Genomic DNA, 26,834 nt, shown 5'->3' with positions numbered 1-26,834 from the left:
AAGGGCTGAGGCCTTACAAAGTATATGGAGTGATAATTTCACCCCAAGACTTTATTGGAGTTATGAAAAGGTTTGCAGGTTCATGGTCATACAGATCCAACTGTTTATTCTACCGATTGCTCTGGAAAGTGGTAATGTTGCAGAAAGTAATGTGGACGTACTGGAGTGAATCTACTGTCTCCTTATACAAAATAACAGAAGAGCACCTAAAGTAGACTCAAGAGTCTCACAATCTCCCTGTCTGTCAGTAAAGGTTTAATGGTTGACCTTTTGATTTTTTTTCTATAGTTTTTGCTTGATTTGTCTCCCTGTGCTTATGCTCATCTATGTGCCTCGCAGGTCCCTCCTCAGTGATCAGCAATGACGACGATTCTGCCTCTCCACTGCATCACGTCTCCAATGGTAGCAACACCCCCTCCTCCTCAGAGATGGGGGCTGACGCAGTCATCATCGGGATGACCAAGATCCCCGTGATAGAGAACCCTCAGTACTTCAGGAGCACCAACAGTCTGCTTAAGACCGACACATGTAAGCTAACAAAAGCAAAATACTGTATATGTACCTTTTAAAAAAGACACACGTAGCAGAGACATTGTAACTTCACACAACAAAATGGATCTGTAAGCTTAAAGACAGTGTCACACCGCCACTACGAACATTTTGCGTATTTTGCGTATTTGTTGAAGTTTCGATCTTTCGTCATTCATGCGTGATATGCACAATTCATAAGTGTTTTTCTGCATTTGTCATTCGTCAGTGTGCACAGATGTCTCAGCCGACGGCGTGATTTTGGTTTTGAGCTTGTAGGTAAATCTTACGTCATTGTGCGTGATTTTTGCGAGATGAATGCTCAAATTTGTGACTTTCCACGACCTTATCACATATGTCTAACAAACTTTTCATGCATGTACCACCGATATTTAACTATTATATTGCCCAAACAGCTTACACATCACGTTAAAATTATGAAATTGATGCACATAATCGTAATGATTTGCATTTAAACAACGCAATAATCACACATGGTTCATGTTCTATGTTAATTTACGTGATCTTTGCATGGTTTATTCTTACTTCTCCCGTGGTTTTAACATGATTCATTCGTGATAAATACGTAAAAACTTTATATCGTCTGACGATAAACGTCTGACCAATTTTCAGCCGCGCAACATCCGCTAAATGTACATAGTGGCTGTGTGACACGGCCTTTAGTTATTTATTTTGAGGGCAAAAGTTGGACATGAAGGATTTGTCTGTTTAAAATGGAGACACATTATCACACGTTACTCTTTGCCACAGGAGCCAAAGCACAAAAGGACCAATTTAGATGACGCTCCTGTTTCTTTCTAATCACACAAACTACACACACTAATTCAGCTGAAACAGAGGGCAGCGGATGAAAACAAAAGAGGGGAAAAAAAGGAGTGCAGAGAAGAGATAGCAAGTGCACATCAACACACAAGGATATTGACCTGCTCCATCAACATGACATTATGATTATTGGCAAGTAATAAAGCCCCTCCAGGCTTTGGCCTTGTGTCACAGTGAATTGTGGAACAATGCATGTGTGTGTATCTGTGAGTGCTTGGTTTAAGAGGTATACTAATGGGGGACTGGAGGTTGACCTCGTCAGTCCTGTGATATAACTGAAAGAATGACCAGGATTTACAGCCTGAAGACGAGAATGAAAGCACCAAGGATCAATGAAAGTCAATAACACAGTGCGATGTCTGCGCATGTGCCTGCAGGTCATTACAATAGTACCGTCATTACAATGATTACTCTGTGTGCATCTTTGAGTCAGACAGGCACCATAAATACTCAAGCTATCCGACCAATTATTTGGCACTCTTCCCTATTGAGACCAGCACAATGGCCTTTGATGTGGACAGTTTGGCAAAGTGGCATTAGGCTACTTTTTCCCAATCATGTCTTTAACCAGCTTGTCTTTTTAGTAGTGGAAAAACTTGGCATCTGAAATGATTACACAGTCTCTTCCTGGCACCAACAAAGTAGCAATTACTGTGCAGAGATGATATATCCACGTGCAATCATGGGAAATGTTAGCTCTGCTGTACAGCATCTGAGCTTTCTTCTGAAGTGAAAACCTCATTAACAGTAATCACATCAGAGGAGGCAGGGTTTTTGGAAAGCTTGGCTCATGCATTATTAAGCGGTTAGTGTGAAATATGTGGATTTGTAAAGGTGGTCAATCGCTGTGGTTATGAATCCAAAGTTCCTTAACGTTATTGTGAAATGCATACAATTTTTAAAATATAAAAATATATTGCATTTGTTAGAATATTGAACATTTTGACTAAGAAGTAGGAATTTACAGTAATTGTGTAAATGACAGATACTTTCAGATTTTTTTTTATTTTTAGGTGCAAACTCCATCTGATAATGGTTTGAATTAAAAACTCGTTAGTTTAGTATCTATAAAATATGGGGAAAATTCTCAAATTGGAATTGAGTGCTCAGTGCTGTTCAAGGACAGCCTCCATTTCATCCAACAGAAAGTGGCTCCAAAGTTTCAATCCACAACATCTTTATGTTCCTTCTTCCAAACTGTGAAATACGTTACTACAATTAAATCTGCACTGTTTGCTCAGAATAATGGCCAACTGTTCAGAGTAAATTACTATTTTGCTTTATTTAAAAAACTCAATCTTGAGAAAGTATGAAGACCCTTGTTTAAAGAAACAATGTATTATTTTCTGTTTTAAACAGAAAAACAATCTTATCGAGAAAGATTTTCAATAACACATTTTAGTGACTAGAATTTTTTCCTTAACGGATTAGCAATTTTTTGCTTAATTAAGAATTCTTCTTTCAAATTTGAGGAGTTTTTGACTCATTTCCTGTGGCTTTTTTGGTAGTATAAGAGTTCAAATCTGTGATAAATGTTAATAAAATACATGAATAATTTTCCAAATATGTAGAAAGTGTGAAAGATAAGATTTACCTATATGTTTTGTGGTCAATTATGTTTTTAAGCCGTGGAGTTAGAGTTTAATATATTGTGAAAAAGGTGTTTATTATGCCACTATAAACTTAAAGAATCCTTAAAGTATGTAAAACATGACTCAAATTCAGCTCCACCTTTTGGGTGGATGGAGTACAACATAACAGGTGGGGCATACTAACAAATAAAAAGGAAATTCTATTTTTTGAGCAACAAATAACGTGCAAGAATCAGGTCTCAAGACATGACTTTATGAGTTTATTTATTGCAGATGAAGGAGGAGACTCAGTGTGTTAAAATAGGGTACCACAGAGTGATGTGATGCCAAATTAAAGAGAAAGGAGGTGAGATGAGGTGGTTGATGTGAAATATTATTCATCTTTCCCTCAGTAGTGAAAAGTCTGTCACATAAAACTGATGGGAAAATATTAATGACTCTAGGATTTGGACATAAGAGCCTTCTTTACAGGGTGTTGATCAAAATCTGAAGGGTTTATAGGCTTAAAGGAGAGAGACAGTTGAGATGAATGAATGATGAAGCACAGAGATGGATGAGAATGTTGTGGGGAAAAAAACTTCCAGAGAGAAAACACAAACTAGATATACAATCTTATCAAAACTAAATCTTTGAATATATTTAGTTGGCCATGAGCTACTTCAAAACTCACAGATTCATTATAAAGATGTGGTTCAAGACATGAATCCTCAACTTTGAAAAACACACACCTGGACAACACAATGTACTGCGCCAAAAATTGTAAGAAAAAAAAGAATAATTACGTTGAAAGATTGTCTTAAATCATGCGTCATTCTCTCTTATTTATATGTTGAGAAATCTTGCAATAAAGCATGACACTGTTCACAAAAAACCCAAATCACGTGGGAACCAACAAATCTTTTTGCCAAAAGAAGGAAAAACAAAACAAAGGAATAGAGGAAGCGTTGCTCTGCACATATCAATTTACTTGCTATTTGAGGGTGTTAATTAAGGACAAGTGGTGCAAAGCTTTTCATGGATGAATACTTACACAACTGCAGTAGGAAATGGTGTGGTGAGGTAATTTGCTGTATAAATGGTGAGCAGCAGTCTTGAGGGAATGCGAGTTTAATGTGTTGTGTTGTTGCACAGGGAGTTGCTGGAGATCTGCAGCCCTCTGTTGCTGGATCTGAGGCTTTTCTAGTCACTTTTTAAATGACAACTTCTTCTTTCACATTCAGATTACATTTAATATACTGGGTACTTGTTTTAGTGACAGTATGATGTTGAAATTGATTCTCAGAAGGAAATTTCTGTCAAAGAAAGTCAGAATTAGGGAAACATGATTATTTGAACCCTAATTTAAAAGGTTTATGGCAACACAATCTGTTCTATATTATCTCAAAATTAGCTTTTCTCCAAAACAAATAGACAGAAAATCAAAGGCGTTGTCATGTTGAAACCATTTTTATTTTATCAAAAAAAATGTAGCTTAAATGTTGCATGGCTTCTTGCATCTCTATCACGCAAATGCAGCGTGTCATTAAAATATGAAAACAATGTAAAATGTGGAAATGTTCATTCTGTTTTATGCACAAGGTGCAGGAAAGTCTCGTTTTACTTTGTTCCAAACAACAGCAATTCTGTGGTTTCATTAAATTGTAATTACAATCATGTCGATTTACAAGAGGCACTTTGTAAAAAGCTGTCTTTCATGCATAAAAAACGGTTTCTTTTGGGTCTTACTTGTGTAAGCTGACATTTTGAGGGTAATTATGAAAAAACATGAACTAACGTGTTAACTGAATGAAACAAATGAACTTTCAGAAAGTCAAATAGCAAAAAAAAACAACTTTAGTCCAATTATATGTTTGTTGAGCTGTTAATTTCACAACATTCACTTACATCCATTTCAATTTGTGCTTGAGAAATGCATGACTGACTGCATAAAGCAGTAAGCTTAAATGCAAGACATATATTATTCAAACAAAACATTGTTGTTGTTTCTGGGAATCCATCTTTAGCACCTCCTACCTGGTAATGTAACACAGGCTAGCAGCTACATGCTGCCGTGATATTTGCAAAATCACAACAAGCATTTATTGATTCTGAAATCACCAAATCTATCAGCCCATCTTCTTTGAGATAGAAAAATTCGAAGTACCTTATTGTTATTATTATGATCAAATTGAGGCCATCTGTGTTAAAAAATGTTTCCTTGGATTTTGCTTTTTGTCTGAACATTGTGGGGTTAGCATACCTTTCTAGAAGTCCAGTCGGGCTTCAAGGTTAACATTTTAAGTGGATGAGATGTTAACTTCCTCTTTTAAAATAGTGTACCTCTTTTGTGCCTTATCACAAATGTACCTTTTTGTCTTGATTTAAAGTAATTTTAAAATGGCAGGCATAGCACATCTGGCTCAAAATAAAGAGTAAAAGCTTATTCAGGGTTGAAGCAAGGACATGATGAAGTTAATCTCTCTGTAGAAGAAAGGCTTTTGTCATTAACGTTGGGAGGAAGACAGATTTTGTTGAAATCGGCTGCCTCGGAGTCATATTACTTAGCAACAGAAATCATCGTTGTCGACTCTGATCCAACCGAGCAGACAGCAGGAAGAGATGACACACATTCATCTAACAAAGACATGCTTTTTACTGTAAAAGCTAAATGAAAAAGGTTTTTCTTTTTAATAAAGAGACACACAAAAAACAAGAGAAAACAAGAGGAAAGGGAGAGAGACTTTTAAAAGGGCATAGAAAACAATTTCCATTTGTTATCTTTAGCCAAGGAATTAAAAAACACACTTTGGATACAAAATGTTGCTCTTGTCCTTCACGCCTAATTGAGAGCTGGTAAGAGAGGAACAGTCATATATTACACAACCCCCGTATCTTTTAATAAACGTGTAATTCACAGAAATAATACAGTCTAAAAAAAGGTTGATTGCAGCACTTTAGGGATTTTTGAATATATTTTCTCTTGTGAAGGGCATTTAGGGATGATTGAGTGCACACTTTTTCAGGGTTTATTCACTCTTTTTGGTAATTATAAACACTAAGTTAACATTAAAAAAAGCACAACAAAGGTTATATATTGCATTATACTCAAAAAAGGCTCAAAGATTGTAATATATTCTGGCAGCATTAACTGTTATCTCCTCATGCCTTACACAGCACAACAGTGGATAAATACGTTGCTGTTTTTTTCGATATTTGCATATAAATGATTTTTAAAAAATTGGCTTGAAATAAGTCTACAAATTCTGAAATTTTTTTATCTCAGCTGTCAGTACGATAAGAATCAGGGAAATGCAACTATAACGAGTTAATTATAAGTGTGTGACTTGTTAAGAGTCAAAAAGTAATCGATCAGTCAAATAAATTTCAGGTTTGAGTACCACAATCCAAATTCTTACTTTTTTGCTTTCTTGTTTTAAATTCTTTTAAAGCTTAAATCATGTTGGTTTGGAGTTATGGCCAGCAAATTTTATTTTCTTTGAAGGGTAGGACCACATACTCATACACATGTATGCATGTACACACACACACAAATTCTGCTTAACACTATATGACTGTACATTGTTTTATGTACGCATACTAAACAGATTTTATGATTGCAGCAGTGTTTCTGACCCAAATCCCCAACATTTAAATGACTTCCTCTGTTTTTACTTGTTCAGTCGTACAGCACATAAAGAGGCACAACATCGTGCTGAAGAGAGAACTTGGAGAAGGAGCATTTGGAAAAGTATTTTTGGCTGAATGTTACAACCTTTCACCTGACCAGGAGAAGATACTGGTGGCTGTCAAGGTAATCTAAAAATCTGAATGTCCGTTTTGTATGTCAGTTTTGCACAGAAGTCTTTTTCAAATAAGAAAAGCTAAAAGGGGCTGACATCCATGCTTTTTTAAGTCTATGAAGCATTTGTTTTTTACATAAGTTTTGATTTATTACACTAGTTTAATATACTCACATTTATTGTTAAATGATTGTCACCTTGCTGCACAAAACAATAATTTTCCAGTGCTGGATGTACACCTAAAGCTTGGCTAATGCTTAATTATTAATGCTGACACTATTCCTCCAAACTATACTTTCACATATGAATATATGGTTACACTTTTTTTATTACAAACAAAGATACAACAGGCGAAGACACACTGTAGTTTTTTTTCTTTCTCAAACTTCTGCAAGTCACAACAAAAAAAAAACATTCACAGTAGCTTTTGTTTTTCTCAGAAAAAATAAACTGCATCCACTGCTACCTGCTATATTTATCCACTGGGAAATAGAAACAATCCTGCCATCCTTCACAGCCAAGGTACAACTCTATAGCATTTTTGACAGAGAATTCAATGTAACACTTCATCCGAAAAGAGGATCAAACATACATTCTACCTACTGGTTGCAGAAACAATTATGCTAACTTCTTCAACAACCCCTATCATACATTTCAACTTTTTAGGGCTTACAGAGTTCAGATAACCTGGGACATAAGGTTACTTTGCTGTCATCCATAATGAAATGTGCAAATTAGTCATTTTAGAAGCAGGAAGACAAGGAGTACTAAGTCATTTTTAGAAATGTTGCAAACTTTTTTTGTCCATATTTTTGTCCATATAGATATCATTCACAGTAGGGCTAAGGCGGGAACGCTCTGGACAGTTTTCCAGTCCTTTGCAGGATACTATTTAACTAAAAAAACAACAACATAAAATTTAAAAAAAAGGTCTACTTTCATAAACTTTATTTACTTCTAAGAAATTATCTGATAAAAACAGGAAACTACTTGAAAGGTATTTTATGTAATTAAAGGCCATTTTATAATTTATTTGTTTATTGAGGACATACAGTATATGCACATTCTCTGTCTACATGTGCCTTTTTACACTTTTTTTTCATTCAAATTCTTATACTAGAAAAGGTTGAACAATTTGCTGTAAGTGTTTTATTTCTTAAATATATGATTATAGTGAATGTGCCATTGTTGAAACAATATCCTTACATGGCACTGGTGCTCTATTCTATTGAATCTCTTTCACTTCCATTTCCTTTGCTATGATTAGAAAGTCACTCCATTTAGTGGTTTCTCTGCAAGAAGAAAGGTGGGATTACATTCAAAAACCGCTGACTTCCGGGATCAAATTGAATGGCTTCCTAGGGAGCATCCTCCTGTCGCATCTATCTGAACATCAGTCTCCCCATCCTGGCTGCTACTCTCTGCTGGTCTGCAGTGAAACTGGAGCTGAATGGCAAAGAACTGCTCATTAACAATACATGACCTGTAACAAACCCCCTACAGTTTTGCTCTCCTTTGCCCCCACCTCCTCTACCTTTCACACCTCCAAGCTCCCACCTGCAGTATTTTCTTTCTGCCTCTTTTCTGACTCATCATTCTGGCTCAACTTCATTTTCTAAATCCTCCTCCTTCTTTTTTTTATGGATTTCCTGTTCGGATTTCCTTCCAGGTCAGCACCAAACCACCTACTGATGTACAATGCCAGCCAAAATTCAGCTTTGTTTGTTCAATTTTTAATCTTTTTTTTTTTTGAATGTTCACCCAAAAATCAAGAATGACATTTTTCCAGCTGACAGGAATTTAAATTTAAATAATAAATTTTGCTTCTTCAAGTCACCCCATGTTTAACTGCTTGTCAAATTCTGTAAATTGTGTGCAGTCATGTGACGTGGTTTAGAAATTGCAGTTCCTTTCATTGTTTCCATATCCCCACAGTCACACATCAGCAGCAGAACTGTCATTCAAGGCACTAACTGGTCTTTGAGTATCCAGCCTGCTTCATTATCCGAACCACATATTTAATGATTCTACACTGTACTTACATAGCACTCTGTCATGCATACAACATTACTGGAACTTGCTCCTCATTGTGTACCATTACAACACTCTGCACTCACCATGACAGCTTAATGACCTTTGCTTGGAAGTCGACTATCAATCACCCAGTCATCCATTACACAGAAAACCCGTTTTTGCTGTTACTGTATATTAAACAATGATGTGCAATCGATCAAATGCACACAGTAATGCGTGTGCATATACATAAAAATATGCATATCCACATAAAAACAGCATATTTACATACCTCTGTCGCATCAATCATAAACACTGAGCACTTAAAATAATGTTCGCTCTGTAAACGAGTCCCTGCAATTCAGATCTAGAGGTTATTGATTGCTTTTTATTTGTACAAGGACCTGAATGTGCTCAGGCTGGATGACTAACAGTGTAATGATATGGTTTTTGGCCTGGGAAATAAAGCAGCTTTGAGTTCAGTGAGCCAGTCCTGCATAGTTCTGCCTTACAGGAGAGTCTCTGCATGATCATCATTTAGATGCTTGGCTCAGCACCCTGAGTCAGATGGTTTTTCGATGGTTATCTGATGCAGTTGTATGATTAGGTCCACAAATGAAAGCGTATCCTTTATTTTCACAAGTTTGTTTTCTTGATCAACCCTCAGTTGTTTGCCTTAATCAGAAGAATTAAGACTAAATAAATAATAAGATTTTTGTTGATTCATTTTGTGGCATGTTAGTTTAACTTCCAAAATATGATTCAAGTTAATGACTAATTTAAAGCAAAAAGAAAATAACATAATTCAAACATTAACCAGTTTGTGTTTGAAGTTCGACACCGAATATAAATCTTAGTGCTAGCTTTTTAGATAATGGCAAGATATTCTTTACAGCTTATCTTTATATACAAATGCAGTTATCAGTAATTCCTGTCATCATATCAGTCATAAATGAAAAAAAAAATCTCTGTAATAATCATTTGGAATGAACCAGAAACAAACAAGCTGAAGAAAAGGATTTCTCAGCCAAAGATGCTTAAGATCGCATTTCAAACTGAGTGAGAGCCTCCATTCTGCTGCAGTCCTCCACATCATCTTGAAACAGTATTACATTACAGTCTGTAATGTACATGACCAAGAACTTTTACATTACCGGCTGTGTGGTGGATGAATTTAGTCTCATTTTCAGGCTTCTCAGCATTCTTAAGGATCACAAGTTATTCATTTCTTCCGAAGATGTATTTTTTTCTTTTTTGGGACTCCTTGCTTTAAGGATTTGTAATTGTAATCAGAGCTTCTGCTTTGTGTTGGTGCTGCACAAACAGAGTGATAAATATACACACATATAAGGTTAGATATTCCTGTATATCCATGTCACATGCTTTAGGAATACAATAAAATATTCATGTAGGGCAAAAGGAAAGTTCTATATTTTCTTTGATAGATGGGAAAATAATGCAGATCCTGCATCAATGTCTTTTCCTTCAAGTCTGTCTGTTTTGGATGCAAATAGTTTTCCTGTCTCTGCTGTGGATACATATGTCGCACAATCTCCCTGACGAAGTTCCGGATTTAGAAAAGAGGAGGCAAAAACTAATTCAAGAATTAAAACGCACATAAACAATGCACTGCTTCAGAGTTTCTTACATTTATATAAAACATGACACAGTGCGCATTAGGCTGACCAGCTTTTATAGGGCAAGAAATTCTTTTAACAGTGGCCATCAACCAAATGAATAAGATGAGGCTGGATCCACTTTGAAAATGACTAATGTGCAATCTTGCATGCCGCATAATGTGGGAGTGTTTCATTTGTCACTTTATTAAAACGTCTTGTGTGTATGTGTGTTTATATTTACAGACACTCAAAGAGGCCAGTGAAAATGCAAGGAAGGATTTTCACAGAGAAGCAGAGCTGTTGACCAACCTGCAGCATGAACACATTGTCACGTTTTATGGAGTCTGCGTGGAAAGCGACCCCCTCATCATGGTGTTTGAGTACATGAAACATGGAGACTTAAACAAGTTCCTCAGGCATGTTTTAAAAATAATTATTCTAATAACCGTCTTTATATTTAAAAGTAAAAAAAATATTGGTGACATTAAAAATGGGAAACATCCACCTGGTCCCTGACAGGGCTCACGGACCAGATGCAGTGCTGATGGCAGAAGGCCAGACTACAAGACCAGTAGAACTGACCCAGTCTCAGATGCTGCACATCGCTCAGCAGATAGCTTCTGGAATGGTCTACCTGGCATCACAGCACTTTGTCCACCGTGACTTAGCCACAAGGTGTGTTATCTGCTCTATAACTGCATGTCTATCAGAGGCTTACTGTCAAAGTTGGCTTTTATCATGAAATCTTTAAAATATCTGTATATTTTGTATATATTTTCTGTATGTTTAAGTTAAATAATATGTAGCGTAACCAAAAAAATAAAAATTGTACTTGATTTTACCAGAATGATTTGTTCTTAGCATTAAACAGAGCTTTATTTATGCATTTTTTTGTCTAAAAGGAATTGCTTGGTGGGTGAGAACCTGCTGGTAAAAATTGGAGATTTTGGGATGTCCAGAGATGTCTACAGCACTGACTACTACAGGGTATGTGTATGTGTCCATATAATTACTAATCCTCCCTCCTGCATGAGTTCCTCCCAGACTATTCACAGTAATGCATGTTGTGGTGAGTTAAGTAATCTGATGTTGCCACAGTCACCTTTAACTGTGACATTCATTGTGATGGAAAATATTGTAAAGCCGAGCCTTAAGGTAGTGCTGTTTGGAGAAAGAAAAACACAAATCAGCCTCTAGCACTGAAAGGTTTCGTACGCACATGCATGCCACACTTAAAACTGTTTTTCCTCATTTTGTGACAAAGAAAAAGCAGTAGGTGTAATTTTTCAAACATTTACTCCTGCACGGATTTTGACCAAACAAAAGAGTCAAGCCTTTTTATCAGCATCACAGAAAAAAAAAGCAATTTTCAACAGAAATGAGACTTGGCAATTAGAGCAAATCTCGCAAGAAAAAAGGGGAGAATAGCTGTTTTATTTGAAGCCTCTTTGCTAGAATCACTATAAAAACTAAATCTATGAAAAACTAAAGTTATACTAGCTATAAACTCTTATTTTTAAGAAAAAAGCTCTGTGGGTAAAACAATTTTTGGACAAAGACACCATCCCTAAAAAAGTTGAGCCTGATCTCTAACCAACTAACAGCTGCAGCTTTTTCACCATTTTTTTTTATTAAAAACTAAAAACACGTGGTCTGAATGACACACAAAGTACTAATTTAACTCATTACTATTTGTTTTCAATTTTTCTTACTGTGCATGATTAAAATTCATAATTATGCACAGTATTTTGCATTTTCACTGGCCTACTATTGAAGTTTGGTGGGAGGCACCTTTTAAAATCCCAGTCAGATCGATCATCGTTTGCCCAATTATAAAACGCTGTCCAGTGGTCTTTTAAGTATGATTGTGCCATTTTTACCCAAAATCAAAAACCTGTGTCCTTTTCTAGGACATAGTTTCTAAAAAAAAGGCAGGAGTTCATTAGAAATAGGCCTCTGAGTTGTCAGCGGGACTGTTGGCGTGGACGAAGCCCACTCCCAATTCCCATCATCCCTCTGTTTACATGACCTCTCGCTACCTTACAGCCCCTCACAACTCCAATCTAGCATTAACATGCAACAAAAATGGCGAGCTATCCAGCGGTACAGTTTGGAGACAGATGCCAGCTCAGGGGCCTCATTTATAAACGTTGCATACGCACAAAAGAAGGCGTACGCCACTCTCTACGCAATAGTTGAGATTTATAAAAAGCAAACTTGACGGGAAAATTTGCGGCCCTTCACGCAAGCTCTGACCCAGGCGTACGCACAAAAACGGATGAAATGAGAAACGGCGACACCGTCGGCAGATGGAAGAAACACGTGAAAGTGACAATCCTGCCTCTCAGAAATAACATGAAGACTTCACAAAGCAAGTCTTATAATTAACAGCCTACACGAACACCCGTTTGATCGATCAGCAGTGAAACAAATAAAAAAAAATCAAACGAAAATTACAACAGAAATTCAAATGAACACATATTTGCAAAAAGAAAAGTGAAACATGTTCTGCAATATTGGCATGTTGTGCAATTCATCCACATAAATAATATAGTTAACAGAACGAAATAATATACAAAACTGATATTCTCGTTAATGTGTCCGTCTGGCGGAGCAGATATAGGTGCAATCAGACAGACAGATGGATAGATAGAGAGAGATGCATTAATTGTCCACTAGGGAAAGTTGTTTTCATAGTAAAACATTTCTTCATAAGCTACGGAATTATGGTATTCATGCATATGCCTTTAGTTTGTTTTATTTTTGATAAAACAATGTATGGCGTATGTCTCAACCATTCAGAAAGCAACAAGAAATTACATTTGCACTGAACAATTTCCCATTTCCATGTCGATTATTACCGACATCTGCAGCTTGTCAGATGCAATTAAATGGAGGGAAATAAAATGCCCCATCACAATGCGTAATGACGCACAATGGCTGATCTTGCGCTCTTAGAAGAAGTGGCAAATGGAAGAATTCGGAGTGAACGACAGCAAGAAGACTTGCTGGCAAACGAGGACGAGTGGCTTATGAGCCGGTTCCGACTTCCTCGAGCTGTCCTGTTGGACCTCTGCGGGCTTTTGGGGGTGGGGGGTGTGTCACCCGGTGCATCTGGCGCGTCGGCGTCCCCCTGCGCCTCAGTAACCACTCCACTAAGGGATTCCCGGGATTCCGTGGCAGGCACACTCTGACGATGCAGCGCCAGACGTGTTTTTGCCTCGACTTTGATGTCCGATCATTTCTTTTTTATTTAACCACGGTCCGAGGTTGTGAGGCTAAAGCATTAACGGCGTCTGCCACTCACGTGGCTTTTAGGCATTAGTAATGCCCACACTGTGCCCTCCAAACAACACTTTTCTCCTCTTTTCCACCTCGCCAACGATAACTTCTACTTCACATTGAGTGAAGTTACGTTTTTTTCATTTCCTCTCGGTGTGTGCCATGGTTTCGCAATCAATGAATATTCATTTGTGGGCGTTTCACGGACTATTTATGGGCAACTATGGGCGTGTCATAAAGCCGCAAAAGCTGCGCTGCATTTAGAATTGGTTGTGATTTATTAAGGGAAAGATGCGTAGGATGTGCGTGCGCACAGTTTTATAAATCCGAATATTTCTGTGCGTACGCACGTCCTATGTTTCATCCGTACGCCACTTCTGACGCAAATCCTACGCAAAGTTTTATAAATGAGGCCCCAGAAGAGGAAAAAGAATACTTAAATGGATCTATTTGTCTGCAAGTGGACGCATCAGAATGGAGTGAATCAGGGAGCTTGAGGCTTGCATAGTAGCTTCTACGTCACAGCTACCAGCTTTTTGCAAGTTTCCATTTTTTTATTTTTTTTATAAATGTCCTCCATCATGAGAAAAGAAAATGCCACAAGAACATGTTAAAAACACCCAAAACACAACTTTTATCAGTCTTTAAAAGTAATTTGGTGGGCTACATTAGTGAAAAACAAATGTTAGTGAAGCTTTGTGTATGTGCTCCTTCATGGGAATATTTTACCTATCAAGATAAATCAGAGTCAGCTTACATGATTTTTTTAGTAGTGCCTCTTATATTGTACAGTTATCTGTCACCGTCTCAAAAGGCCAAATCCTAATAAATTGTGTTGACTGATAGATAGTGACTGTCCATCTTTCCAGCCCTCTCCCCCATGCACTGTGACATGCTGACATGACTGACAGTGACAAATACTTCAGAAGAGGACGCAGTAGCGGGGAAGGAGGGACCAGCAGTCACTCAGTGGCAAGAAAAAAACAACCCTTTTTGGCATAAATAATGACTGTCAGAGAGATGAAAAAAGATAATGCACTGAAGCAACTGATGTATTTATCACACACTAATGACAAAAGTCTTTCTTAATCACTGCTTGTAATTATTTGTAACTTTGTTAGAACATTTCATAACAGAAGTGAAAGAAAAGACAATAGAAAGAATGATGCAGAAATGCATGGAGTTTGGCAGAGAAAGTTTAGATGAATCATCCAGGAGTTGGCATATTCGTGCTTCTATTTTACTGTGTTATACAGATGGCATGAGTCTCTGAAGACAAGCTGTTGTAATAAAAGACACCAAAGCAGATTCCATGGCGACACTTTTAAGATTAATTTAGGACTAACAGATTATAAACGGCAAATAAATGCACTGTGGAGATTAAGGTCTTCTTAAAGGCTTTTTTTTCTGTACTGTTGCTGTGTGACGACATTGAACAACCTCTTCGCTCCTCCTCCTCCTTCCGTTCACCCGTCCTCAATAAAGCTAAGTGCTGAGGCTGTAGTTATGGCAACGAGGGAGAGGAGCGCTGGTGAGCCTTAGCGCTCAATCCAGTGTTTCTCAGGAAGAAAAGTAATAAGAGAACTTCTGTTTAGTATGCTGGAGCAGTATGGAGGAGAAAGACAGGGGGAGAGAGAAAGACATGGAGGCAAGATGAAGGCAGAGAGCTAAAAGAAAAAAGGGAAAAGGGAGGCAGAAGAAGCTAAGGAGGAGAGAAAAGAAGTGGAATGCCTTGCCAGGCATGGAGAAAACAAGACACAAGTGAATATACAAAGCGGGAGAAAAGGCAATAACATTTATCCTACTCAAGCTGTGATGAGGTGGGAGTCTAGAGGGAGGTGGAGGTAAAAGGATTGTAGGGAAGACATCCTACAGGATCCAGGTTTAAAGACACAGTTGGGTGTATCAGAGAGAACAAAAGGAAAATAATTACTCAGAAGAAGAAAACGGCATTTCACTAGAGAGAAACGGGGTGAGGGCAATTTTTTTAGGCATCCAGTGGAGATTGAGGTGTTTATCTGTGCATGTCAATGTGTGTGTTGTGCATCCGTGGGAAGGTATGTGGGGACCCAGTCTCTTGCGTCAGACGCAAGCAGAAATGAGTCATAGGGGATCTAGAGCTCACCCCCCACCTAGCATGTGTGTGTTTGTAGAAATAGAAGCTTTGGACTGAAGGGGCTGCAGTGACGTCATTCAGTGCTGTTATACAATGAACCTGACAGACATGGTGCTTTGAATCAAACTGGGAGCCTCACAATGCAGACGTTTTTTAGTGTGTGGGTGTGGGTGGGGCTCGACTTGCTGTTGGAGTTGTGTAGTTTCAGTGGAGAACTACAACCATTTCTAGATGAAAATAAGTACCATCACGGCAGGAAAAACATTTTTTCCACATTTTGTTTGTTTGAGAACTTACTGGCTAAATTCCTTTTTAACCCTCTGACGCCTAGTCATGCACATATACAATCACCGGCCACTTTATTAGGGACGCCTTACTGGTACCATGTTAGAGCCCCTTTTGCCTTCAGATCTGTCTTAATCCTTGGAGGCATATAACAAGGTACTAGAAACATTCCCCAGAGAGTTTGGTCCATATTGACATGACAGCATCACGCAGTGGCTGCAGACTTGTCGGCTGCACATCCATGATACCAATCTCCTGTTTCACCGCGTCACAAAGGTGATCATTATGGTTGAGATCTGGTGACTGTGGAGGCCGTTTGAGTCCAGTGAACTCATTGTCATGTTCAAGAGACCAGTCTGAGTTGGTTCCAGCCTCATGACATGTCACCTTATCAGCTGGTACTAAGATGTTACTAATGGGCCCAAGTGTGCCAAGCAAATATTCCCAACACCATCACACCACCAACCTGAACTGTTAATACAAGGCAAGATGGATCCATGCTTTCATGTTGTTGATGCCAAATTCTGACCCTACCATCCAAATGTCACAGCAGATATGGAGACTTATCAGACCAGGCAAGATTTTTCTAATATTTTCTCTTTTTTTTGTGGCTATTCTAAACCCTTGAGATGGTTGTGTGTGAAAATAGATCAACAGTTTCTGAAATACCAGCCCGTCTTGTACCAACAACCATGTCACATGCAAAGTTACTTAACTCACCTTTCTTCCCCATTCTGATGCTCAGCTTGAACTGGAACAGATCATCTTGGCCATGTCAACATGCCTAAATGCATTGAGCTGCTGCCATGTGATTGGCTGAATAGGAATTTGCAGTTGGACAGGCATGCCTAATAAAGTAGCCAGTGAGTGTAAATCAAGGTGGAATCAAGGTGTCTCTAGTTGCCAGTCTAGAATCTGAACTAAGATGCAATTTCTTCCCAACAGATTAATTCATTACCAACAAATCTTTCATCTTCTGATTCATAGCTTCTCATTAAACAACACTACTTCATCACCTTTTTAAGAAAATATATTTTTTTTATTGGAGTTGCCACATTGATGTGTTCTGTGCAAACTTCCCCTGGTTGCCATGCCAATGAGATTTGCATAAAATATCAGACGTTCTGCTTCCCGGACGACCAAGTGGAAGAATTGTAATTGATTTCTTAGCATTTCTGAAAATGCCACCTTCTTTTTAGGTGTTCACAGAACTGCCAGTCTGGCTCAGATGAGAGACAGAGAATGACTTGGACCTAAACCCACATGATCCAGAAGGCCATCAAGATGAAAAACCTTTATGTCCAGAAGTCAGCTTAGATGCTTACTTTTTATCACCTTCCTTTTCCTCATGCAATTGTAGGTATATAATTGTTTCCTGTCTAGTGAGACATTTCAACACGGTTATAGCTTTCCTCCTTACGATAACGGTTCCAAATACAGTCTGAGTTCAGATAATATAGTAATTTATTGGCGTCACTGCTGGGAAAAGGTCATCCTAATTATTTTGGCGTAAGCAGTGACCATGTTTGGACAAAAAAGGTGAAGCTGGAGATAACAGAAGGCTTTTTATAGATGGTAATACAAGCTTTTGAAATCTAGTATTTACCTAGCAGTGGATGTTTTTGTTTTTTTTGAAGGAACACCAGCACACCATTTACAAAGGCTTTTAAACCACTGTAACCATAACAACGATAAGAAGTGTGCTTACGTTTTTTAGAAAAAGTCAAAATTTCTGGTCTCTTTGATTTATTTTCCAATGTGGGAGCTAGTTTACAGTGATTACATCTCAGAATGTGTATCTTCTATAAGAATGATGATTTGAAGACAAATATTAGCAACACAGACGTTTCTGTTGATTCGTTATTGACACAAGAAATAAACCAAACATCAACAGTTCTTTTCCTTTTTGCTCAATGATTTGATAATGTGTTGAGTGTAACTATAACTGCTTTGTCGTGTTCTCCCATATGTGGAATGAATTACAAGCTTCCTTTAAAGATTTACATCAAGCCACTTCTGTGCCTTCAGTTGTGATGTGAAAACATCCCTACAGGATACCTACTGTCTCCATTGCGTTACAGATACTTGTGATTTTCTTACATTCTTCCTATGTGGAACTTTATCCAACAGATTTTACAACAATTAAGTATGTTTTAGTAATACAGTTCTAAAGCAGTTATAGAGGGGGTGACCAGCGTCTTCCATTAAAAGCTGGTAAAGCTCCAACCTCCAAAGATGCTGAACAGGTCTTATAACTTTTCACTGCAGCAGCAGACAGCTGCATTTTCCACAATAGTTTTAGCTACCATGGCAACACGGAGGTTGATCAAGGTGGTGCATTTTTTTGTGGGTAACAGAGTAGGTTGGGTCAATGACATAAGACCGCTCTACGTCACATTCTACGATACTGCAACCAGGGCAGTTGCCATGGATACCACAGCCTTTGGGAGGTCACAATAAAGAGCTCTCATCCTTCCTCTTCTTTATTTTCCAACATTTTTATCAAGGCTCTCCTTTAACAAGGCTGTGCTCTAGCTAAAGTAATTCATATTTATGAGATTGTGGTACAGGATCAGACCTGCAGGCTGAGCGATTCAAAATAAGAGAGCAATAACTCAAGGAAAGAAAGACAGAGACCAAACCTGCTTAAATTGTAAAGAAAACAGTGCATGAGCTGTGGATGGAAAAAAATGCAAAGATGCCCAACAATAAGAATATTTACTCACAATATTTTTTTTACATTGTCTTTGATAGATTTCCTTTCATGTTTGTGTTTTATTTTTGCCCCACTGAGGCTTTTTTGAAAAGGTTGCCCTTCCCTGCTTCACTTATTTTCACAGCAAACCTATTCTGACACACAAACAGACACACACCTACCCACACACACACAGTTAACAAGGAAAAAGATGTGTAGTTCAGCTGGTCAAGAGCCCACTATTAATATTTTAAACCATCAGGGGAAATGATCAGCCATGATGAATAAAACAAAAAGACTAATGGATATAAGCAGGTCTGGATGCACCATTGTGCTGTCAGAAAGCTATCAATAGAGCAGAAAGGAATAACATTCACATATCAAGCAACAACTGACCCAGCAAAGGTCATTTTTACTGCAAACCTGTCAGTGAAGTCTGTTTTTTTTTAATCAATAGCTGTCCATTAAAGTAAAAAAAAGAAGAAAAAATTAAAACATAAAAATCTTACCAAGAGCTGCCATATTTATTTTTGACAATGCAAAAAAATCCCAACGAATAAAAAAAAGTGAAAAGTTTAGACAGCACAGAAGAGTCTAATAAAAGATAAATTATATTTTTTTTGAAAAGCAGTAATTCTTTTTAGTTAGATAGAATTTAGTCAAAATTTTAGCCACTTTTTTAAAAACCTGTGTTTTCTGGAACACATCTCAAGGTCTAATTTCTGCTTCTACCTGCTGATTGTAGGTTTTATGTCACTGCTATAAGTGCTTTTAAACACATTTAAACACAGCATTTTTTCAACTGCTCCTGATTCAAATCTATTTGAACAAAGAAATACTCAGGAATGCAAATTTGGGCTACAGATGTCGCAGCGCATACAAAGGCAGCAGGGAGGGGAGGGGGTGTGGGCAGGTTCAGGTGATCAGAGCAACTTGCCGCCTGCAGGTATGAGGGGCCGTATAAGACATTATTTATTCTGAACCATTCACATTCATACATTCTTGCTCTCACATTCATATTTACTCTATTTCGCATACATATACTCTCTTACGCATACATATATTCTCACTTGCACATACATATATTCTCACTTGCACTTTCATGTATTCTCACTTGCGCATCCATATATTCTCTGTCTCGCATGCATATATATTACCTTACACATACATACATTCTCACTCTCATTGTCACTCTTAAAAAAGAATATATGGATGTGAAAGACGAGTATATATGTGCGTGTGAGGAAAAGTATATATATGCGTGTGAGAGAGGAGTATGCATGAAAAGGAAGTGACTTTGCATGAAAAGGAAGTGACTTTGCATGAAAAGGAAGTGACTTTGCATGAAAAGGAAGGCAGATGATTTCTCGTGCTCTGATTGGACGAGAGGCCGCCACCTCCCATTTTGAACAGACGCTAACATGAACTACCAAGAAGGAGCCACGGGGGTCCTGCAGCAGGCCATCGGAATCTTAAGAAATATTTTATCTTCACCTCAAGTGGTCACAAATCTGTCTGCATCTCTAAAGACACAAAGGAATGTCTCAAATACCAACCACCGGAGGGAGCGTGAATTATGGGCAACACTTCCTGTAGACGCAGGAACACGCATTTACATTAAAACAAATTCCTCTTGTTTTCCATAACTACATATAAATGTGGGAAAACCAGCTGACATGTCTTAAAAAAGGCAACGGTGAGGTGAAGATAAAATATTTGTTAAGGTTCCGATGGGCTGCTGCAGGACCCTCGTGGCTCCTTCTTTTTTTTTTTTTAACTTTATTAACAAATATTGCACATACAAAATACCAGAAACAAAACTCCACACTGTGCAAAATACAATCTTCACGTTTGCCAGGAGAATGAACAAAACAAAAAAAAACATAATAATAACTATGTAAAACTGGTTATGCAAAAATAAAACAAAAATAATAAAGGCAAAGGAATCTGTTAAAGTTTCAGGAGAGACCATGTGTCAACTGTTCTGACAGCTTTTTGTTAGTGGAGGATTTTATACTGTTCACATACAACACCATTTCTTTCTGAAAAACATAAAACACTGGTTTTTTGTTGGAATATTTACACTTGTGTATAAAGTGTTTAGCCATAATTATGAGTAAATTAACTACATATATTTTATCTGCATTAAGTTTCTCTTGTGTAAAATATCCAAAAATAATATGCTCATAAAATAATCTATAATCTACACATAGATGAGTTCTTACAAAATGTATCACATCTTTCCAAAATAGTTGAGTGAAGGAGCAATACCAAAAAAGATAAGGCACAGTTTCTGGTGAGGAATGACAGAATGAACAGTTTATGTCCAGATCTTTTTTAAATTTGGTAAAGAAGTGTTAGTTCATGTTAGCGTCTGTTCAAAATGGGAGGTGGCGGCCTCTCGTCCAATCAGAGCACGAAAAATCATCTGCCTTCCTTTTCATGCAAAGTCACTTCCTTTTCATGCAAAGTCACTTCCTTTTCATGCAAAGTCACTTCCTTTTCATGCATACTCCTCTCTCACACGCATATATATACTTTTCCTCACACGCACATATATACTCGTCTTTCACATCCATATATTCTTTTTTAAGAGTGACAATGAGAGTGAGAATGTATGTATGTGTAAGGTAATATATATGCATGCGAGACAGAGAATATATGGATGCGCAAGTGAGAATACATGTAAGTGCAAGTGAGAATATATGTATGTGCAAGTGAGAATATATGTATGCGTAAGAGAGTATATGTATGCGAAAGAGAGTATATATGAATGTGAGAGCAAGAATGTATGAATGTGAATGGTTCAGAATAAATAATGTCTTATACGGCCCCTCATATGCAGGCTGTGCATTTGGGATGAAATGCATAACCAATGCTACCACAGTTTATAGTAGCTAGTGCGGTGGCGCCACTGCCGAAAAGGTCAAAACATGAGAAATGCGATCTCCTTCAGTGGGAGCTATCAGTGCTGTGAATTCTGATCAAATCAACAAAGAGATCTGAGTAGAGTTTTTAAACTAGTAGCTAAACGTACTAAAGCATATAAGTGATAAAAGCCAGTTGTAAACTGTTCAGTGACTTTACCAAATAATTTTGGATTTTGATATTTTGCTCCCCTCTTTTACCTCCCTAAAGGTTTTCTTGATTTTGTCCTCGGAGCTTACACAATCACTGGCCTTTGTTATAATAATCTTCCAGTATACAGTTTACTTTATTAGTAACTTTGTTTTAACCTCATATTACAGCAAACATGGGGACTGCGGAAGTAATTTCATTTGAAGCAAAATATGCTGAACAAAAGTTAGCACAATTACTATAATAAAGCAGTTCAATGCTCTTCCAATTCCCCACTGTATTTTTACTATTTGGAGGTTACAATGAATGCATACTGAGCTGTCAACACTTAAGCAGCAAAAAATAAAAAATAAATGCCATCATAATACAATTATTACCTGCTGAGTCAGCAACCTCTAGTCATTTGTGTTGTGAATATTAACAGCACTTTTAACATTTTTGACAGGGGAAAAAAAAAAACTAGACTTATGCAAATGCAGGAAAGAAATACTGCAAGACCAGAACATTAAAAGAAGTCTAGGACTGTCTGTTCTCAGTGTTTGTTTGAATATACCATAAAAGACGCAGCATGAGCAGACAACAAAAGCCTGGATACAAAGAGTCAAGCTGCAGAGATGCAGGCAAATATTTTTCCCTAGACATTAAAGTGAACTTGATGGGTATCTATGTGACTGCACACACTTTATGACTCCATTAAATAATCCACTGTCTAACACACACACATGAAAAGCGTGAGTGTCAAGCTGTTAATAATGGGCATAAACCTCAAAGAATGGATAGTGCTATCTGTTAGATTCAACCTTGTGCAGATTGTCTGGTAGATTCAAGCTCAGACGAGTACTATGTAAGAAATAGAGTTGGTAGGAAGATCTCAGTATGTAGAATTAGGTAAATAAATTGAAAAAGTACATTTTTTTATTACCATTAGATCCAAAATCTTGCTTCTTTCATAAGGAATACAGTGATCCCTTGCTATATCACGGTTTACTTTTCACGGTTTCGCTACTTCACGGATTTGCATCGTGCATTGTGTTCTGCATTCTGATTGGCTAAAAAAGTCACTCCGCTTCTTCTCTACCTGCGCGTCAATAATGTTGCAGTTTAATATGTACACATACGTAAATCAGCTTTCCAAATTACGTACATGCAAATCATCTTGCAATTTCCTGTTTCTCTAAAACCCATAGAAAAAGAGCGACAACAACTGTCAATCACTATGTTCTTCTCCGAACAAACACACACAGCTGCACCGCGGGCTTGAGAAGGAGAAAACACTGCAGCTTCTCAGACTGAAGAGCATTGAAATACACCTGAGCCACTATTTGTCCGTTTGTACTTTGTATTTTTTTCATGATCATTTTAAATTTTCTCCCGTTTAATTCAATTACTCTCGGGTCGCGGTGGGCGGGGCTAATCTCCGCGATTTGAAGCCTTCTGTTCACATTGATGATTAAAATTATTATTTGACAGTACTGTACAGAAGTTATTTGTTGAAAAAAAACCGTTTTTAAAGTACTTTGATTTGTGAAACAAATGTTTGAGCCTGTAAAATGGTTTGTTCTTCTTTTCAATATATAACAGAGTATTTAATTGTATAATAATTGTTAAAAAAATAGAGGTTTCTACTTCACGGATTTTGCCTATCACGGGTTCTTTTTGGAACGTAACCCCCGCGATAAACAAGGGTTTACTGTAGTTAGTTTAAGGTTAATTAGTGGTGAGTTTGAAGCAAGGCAACCCATTTGAAAATAGACAGAATAATAATAATAATAATAAACTTTATTTGTATAGCACCTTTCAAGATAAAAATCATATTGATAAAGGAAGCAAGAGGACCAAGCCACTGTAATCTCTGGGGGAGGCAACAGTCAGGAGCACAGACTAGAACATCAGTTTTAGCTTCATTTAGTTGGAGAAAATTATCATTCATCCAACTCTTGACTGAATCCAGACACCTGCGTAAAATCTGTATTTTAAAACATCCTGTGGTTTAAAAGACACATAAAGCTGAATATCATCAGCATAAAAATGACAAGAAACATCGTTACAAGAACTTAAAATGTCCTGTAAAGGCAATAGATATAAAATGAACAATAAAGGTCCCAAAACTGAGCCTTGTGGGACACCAGATGTGAGGGATGTAGAAGAGGGCTTAAATTTGGAAAACTTGGAAGAACAGTGGTAAGCTATACTAGTAAAGGGTCTGAACTGTACTGTGCCTCAATAAACCTTAACAACAGTATTAAGTAGTTACGTTTTTGACATTTAAATGTAAAAGCTTTCTGTGAAATGCAGAACTTCAGGAAAAGGTTAGTCTTTAATATTCATTCATAGACATAAATTAAATCTGGTTTGTGGGACTGTCGATTTTTGGTTGGATTGGAACTCCTTGGTTGGGACAAAATCTCAAGTGTTTCACAGTTTGAACGCTCATGGGTGGTTCTGGTCACCCATGCAGTCTACTCTTCATCCACCTGATGTTGTCTGATGAAGCCACTTGGATGTGTATTAACACGTTCCAAGAAAAAAAATCACCTGAATAATTGAGAACCTTCACCGTCATTTACCTGATGGGAGTGGAACCTCCCCCCTTGGTTGCTGGGTTGATTTGGTTCCACAATCCCCAACTTTGGTTTTAATCAGACATGTAGCATCTTTTGGTGGGAGGGCACTTGGACACCACTGCCAACAGATGTCCACATAGTGCCCCACCCACAAAATTGTATTTACATTTTAGGCTGGTGACCCTCTCTAGTGACCTTAATCTCTGAGGCTGGTGGAAAGGAGATGCACAGGACACCTGGCCTCATCTGGGGCTGTTGGGGCTTCTGGATGGGTGTGGGCTTGCATTGGGCCTCGGGCATGGCCAAGTGGGACCGGTCCCTGGGGGCTTGTACCCTCCGTCCTTCTGGTCTCTTGCCTCTTGCAGCGGGACTCCCTCATGTACTCTGTACTGGGGGCTCCGCGCTGCCAGTATCTGTTGTATGTGTTTGTGTTATAGTAAGTGTTTGAACTTCCACATTCTTTTCTAGTTTCAATGACATCGTTATACATTTAAGTAAAAATACACTTACCTGCTGCTACAGATATTATGCAGACATGTATGTTATATGTTTGGCGTGTTTGTTCATACATGTGTATATGAGTTAGTCTGCATGTGTATGTGTGGGTCAGCACAGACATGTGAATGGAGGTCTGGGCAGTCATACATGCTAATTTGTATCTGTGTAAATGTTTGAGTGTTTTATGCACAAAGATCATCTTTTTCCTAAAGTGTTTCCATATTTTATTGATGTTAATTAACCTTAAGCCCCCTTTTTTGCTTTAATCTTTCGTTGATCTCTTTCTTTCCATAATCTCCAAAAGAAATGCAGGCTGCAGAATAACAGTTTTAAATTTCTTACAAGATGGTGACCGAATTTAATCTTCAGCTTCAATCTTTACTGTCATACTTCGTGGTGGAGGCCACCAAGCCCACTTTTTGCTTTTTTTTAAAATTGTCCAGACTTATCTATCAGTGAACCTACCCATTTTTTTCCAGCTGCACAGCCATGTATAAAAAGCCAATCTGGGTGTATCAGACGGTATAATCCTGTCCTGCTTCAGTTCTCAGAGATTAGGACAGAGCATCACCTGAAAGTTAGATTGTCTTGTTTAACCACTGCATCCATGGTTCTGCTTTGACAAAGATTAACCTTTAAAACTTGATTGAGTTTGCTTTTGCAGGTGGTTTTGTGCATAACACTTAAAAAAATGTTTAACTAGTTAATGTAATGTAAGTTGTGATGTTTCTCCCAGAAAAAAAGAAAAAGAAAAAAAAACATGAAATATGGGCAATTTAAATCATCTGTTAATCAACATTGAGAGTAGAAACCTGGAGTGTTGGTTACTGTATAAAAGTATCTTTGTAAAAGTGTAAAAAAGTATCTTTATAATGGAAATAGTATGGCTCATCTATTTTGGCACCCTTTGATAACAAAAACATAAAAGAAAATATGTTGCAGAACAGGACTGAACCGAATAGTGACAGGGCGGTTTCATTCTTAAGCTTTCCTAAAGTAAAACATTTTAACTGCATTTAAACCCACAACACTCCTTTCTCCAGAGCGCATCAATCAGTATTTATGATCAATAAAACTCAACTTTTATTAAACATGACAGTTTTGCATGCCCTGCTGGATGATTTCAGTTTACATTGTATTGAAATGACCAGTTTTTCTCCCTGAGTGTCAGTACGTTTCTGCGTGTATTCATCACCCTGTAGGAATCATTACTGCTCACCACTTGATGGGAGATCTTCTGAAACAACGGATGCCAGATCACAAAACACAACTGTTCACTTTTTATCCTGACTGTTAAAGCAAAAATATTTTATAACTTGCCTTCTCAGATGAATGCTCACCTATTCTTTTAGGTATTCCATAAAAAGCAAGGCTTTCTTAATTTTTTTTCAGGGCTATATGTGGCTGTCTTAGAGATAATACATCCTGGTGCACCAAACCATCAAATGTCAATTTGCCTCAGGCAGAAGTTATAAAGAAGTAAAACCTGTCTGCTCTATTCCGAAATGTTTTAAAATTCAGCCGAGTGAGAGGAAAGTAAAAAGTTGCATGAGATGAAAAGAATAAAGAAGCTGTAGAATAGAATAGAACAGAATTGAGAGGATGCCTCACAACCTAGTCTTTCTTCTTTCACCTTTTTGTAAGCAGAACTTAATGGCATTCCGTGTGTTTTTGAAAGGTTGGAGGTCACACCATGCTGCCCATCCGCTGGATGCCTCCTGAAAGCATCATGTATAGGAAGTTCACGACGGAGAGTGACGTGTGGAGTCTGGGAGTTGTTCTCTGGGAAATCTTCACTTATGGAAAGCAGCCTTGGTACCAGCTCTCCAACAATGAGGTAAACTTGTATCTGTTGTTACCAACTGTCCTTTACAATGTTTGGGCACAACACATTTGGAAAAGTTGTGATTTTTACCTATCTGTTACAAGAAAAGTACTTGTA

At 37.7% G+C, this 26,834-nt stretch overlaps 1 protein-coding gene across 3 annotated transcripts in view; it reads left to right on the top strand.

Annotated features, from left to right (window-relative positions):
* ntrk2a (neurotrophic tyrosine kinase, receptor, type 2a) overlaps positions 1–26,834 on the top strand; it is an 82,970-nt gene that overhangs the window by 50,360 nt on the left and 5,776 nt on the right. For 2 of the 3 annotated variants that reach the window (XM_078953081.1, XM_020705849.2), the window contains 6 exons: positions 340–528; positions 6,623–6,753; positions 10,618–10,790; positions 10,894–11,049; positions 11,277–11,367; positions 26,571–26,729. In XM_078953081.1, the coding sequence (XP_078809207.1) occupies positions 340–528; positions 6,623–6,753; positions 10,618–10,790; positions 10,894–11,049; positions 11,277–11,367; positions 26,571–26,729 (899 nt within the window). The remainder of the gene's footprint in view (positions 1–339; positions 529–6,622; positions 6,754–10,617; positions 10,791–10,893; positions 11,050–11,276; positions 11,368–26,570; positions 26,730–26,834) is intronic. The other variant, XM_020705850.3, reaches the window with a different exon arrangement.

The sequence above is a fragment of the Oryzias latipes genome, chromosome 9 (genome assembly GCF_053564925.1).
Source record: "Oryzias latipes strain Hd-rR chromosome 9, Olatipes_Hd-rR_3.1".
NCBI classification, from domain to species: Eukaryota; Metazoa; Chordata; class Actinopteri; order Beloniformes; family Adrianichthyidae; genus Oryzias; species Oryzias latipes.
Note: the sequence above shows the minus strand (reverse complement) of the source record. Positions and strands in the feature narration are given on the sequence as shown.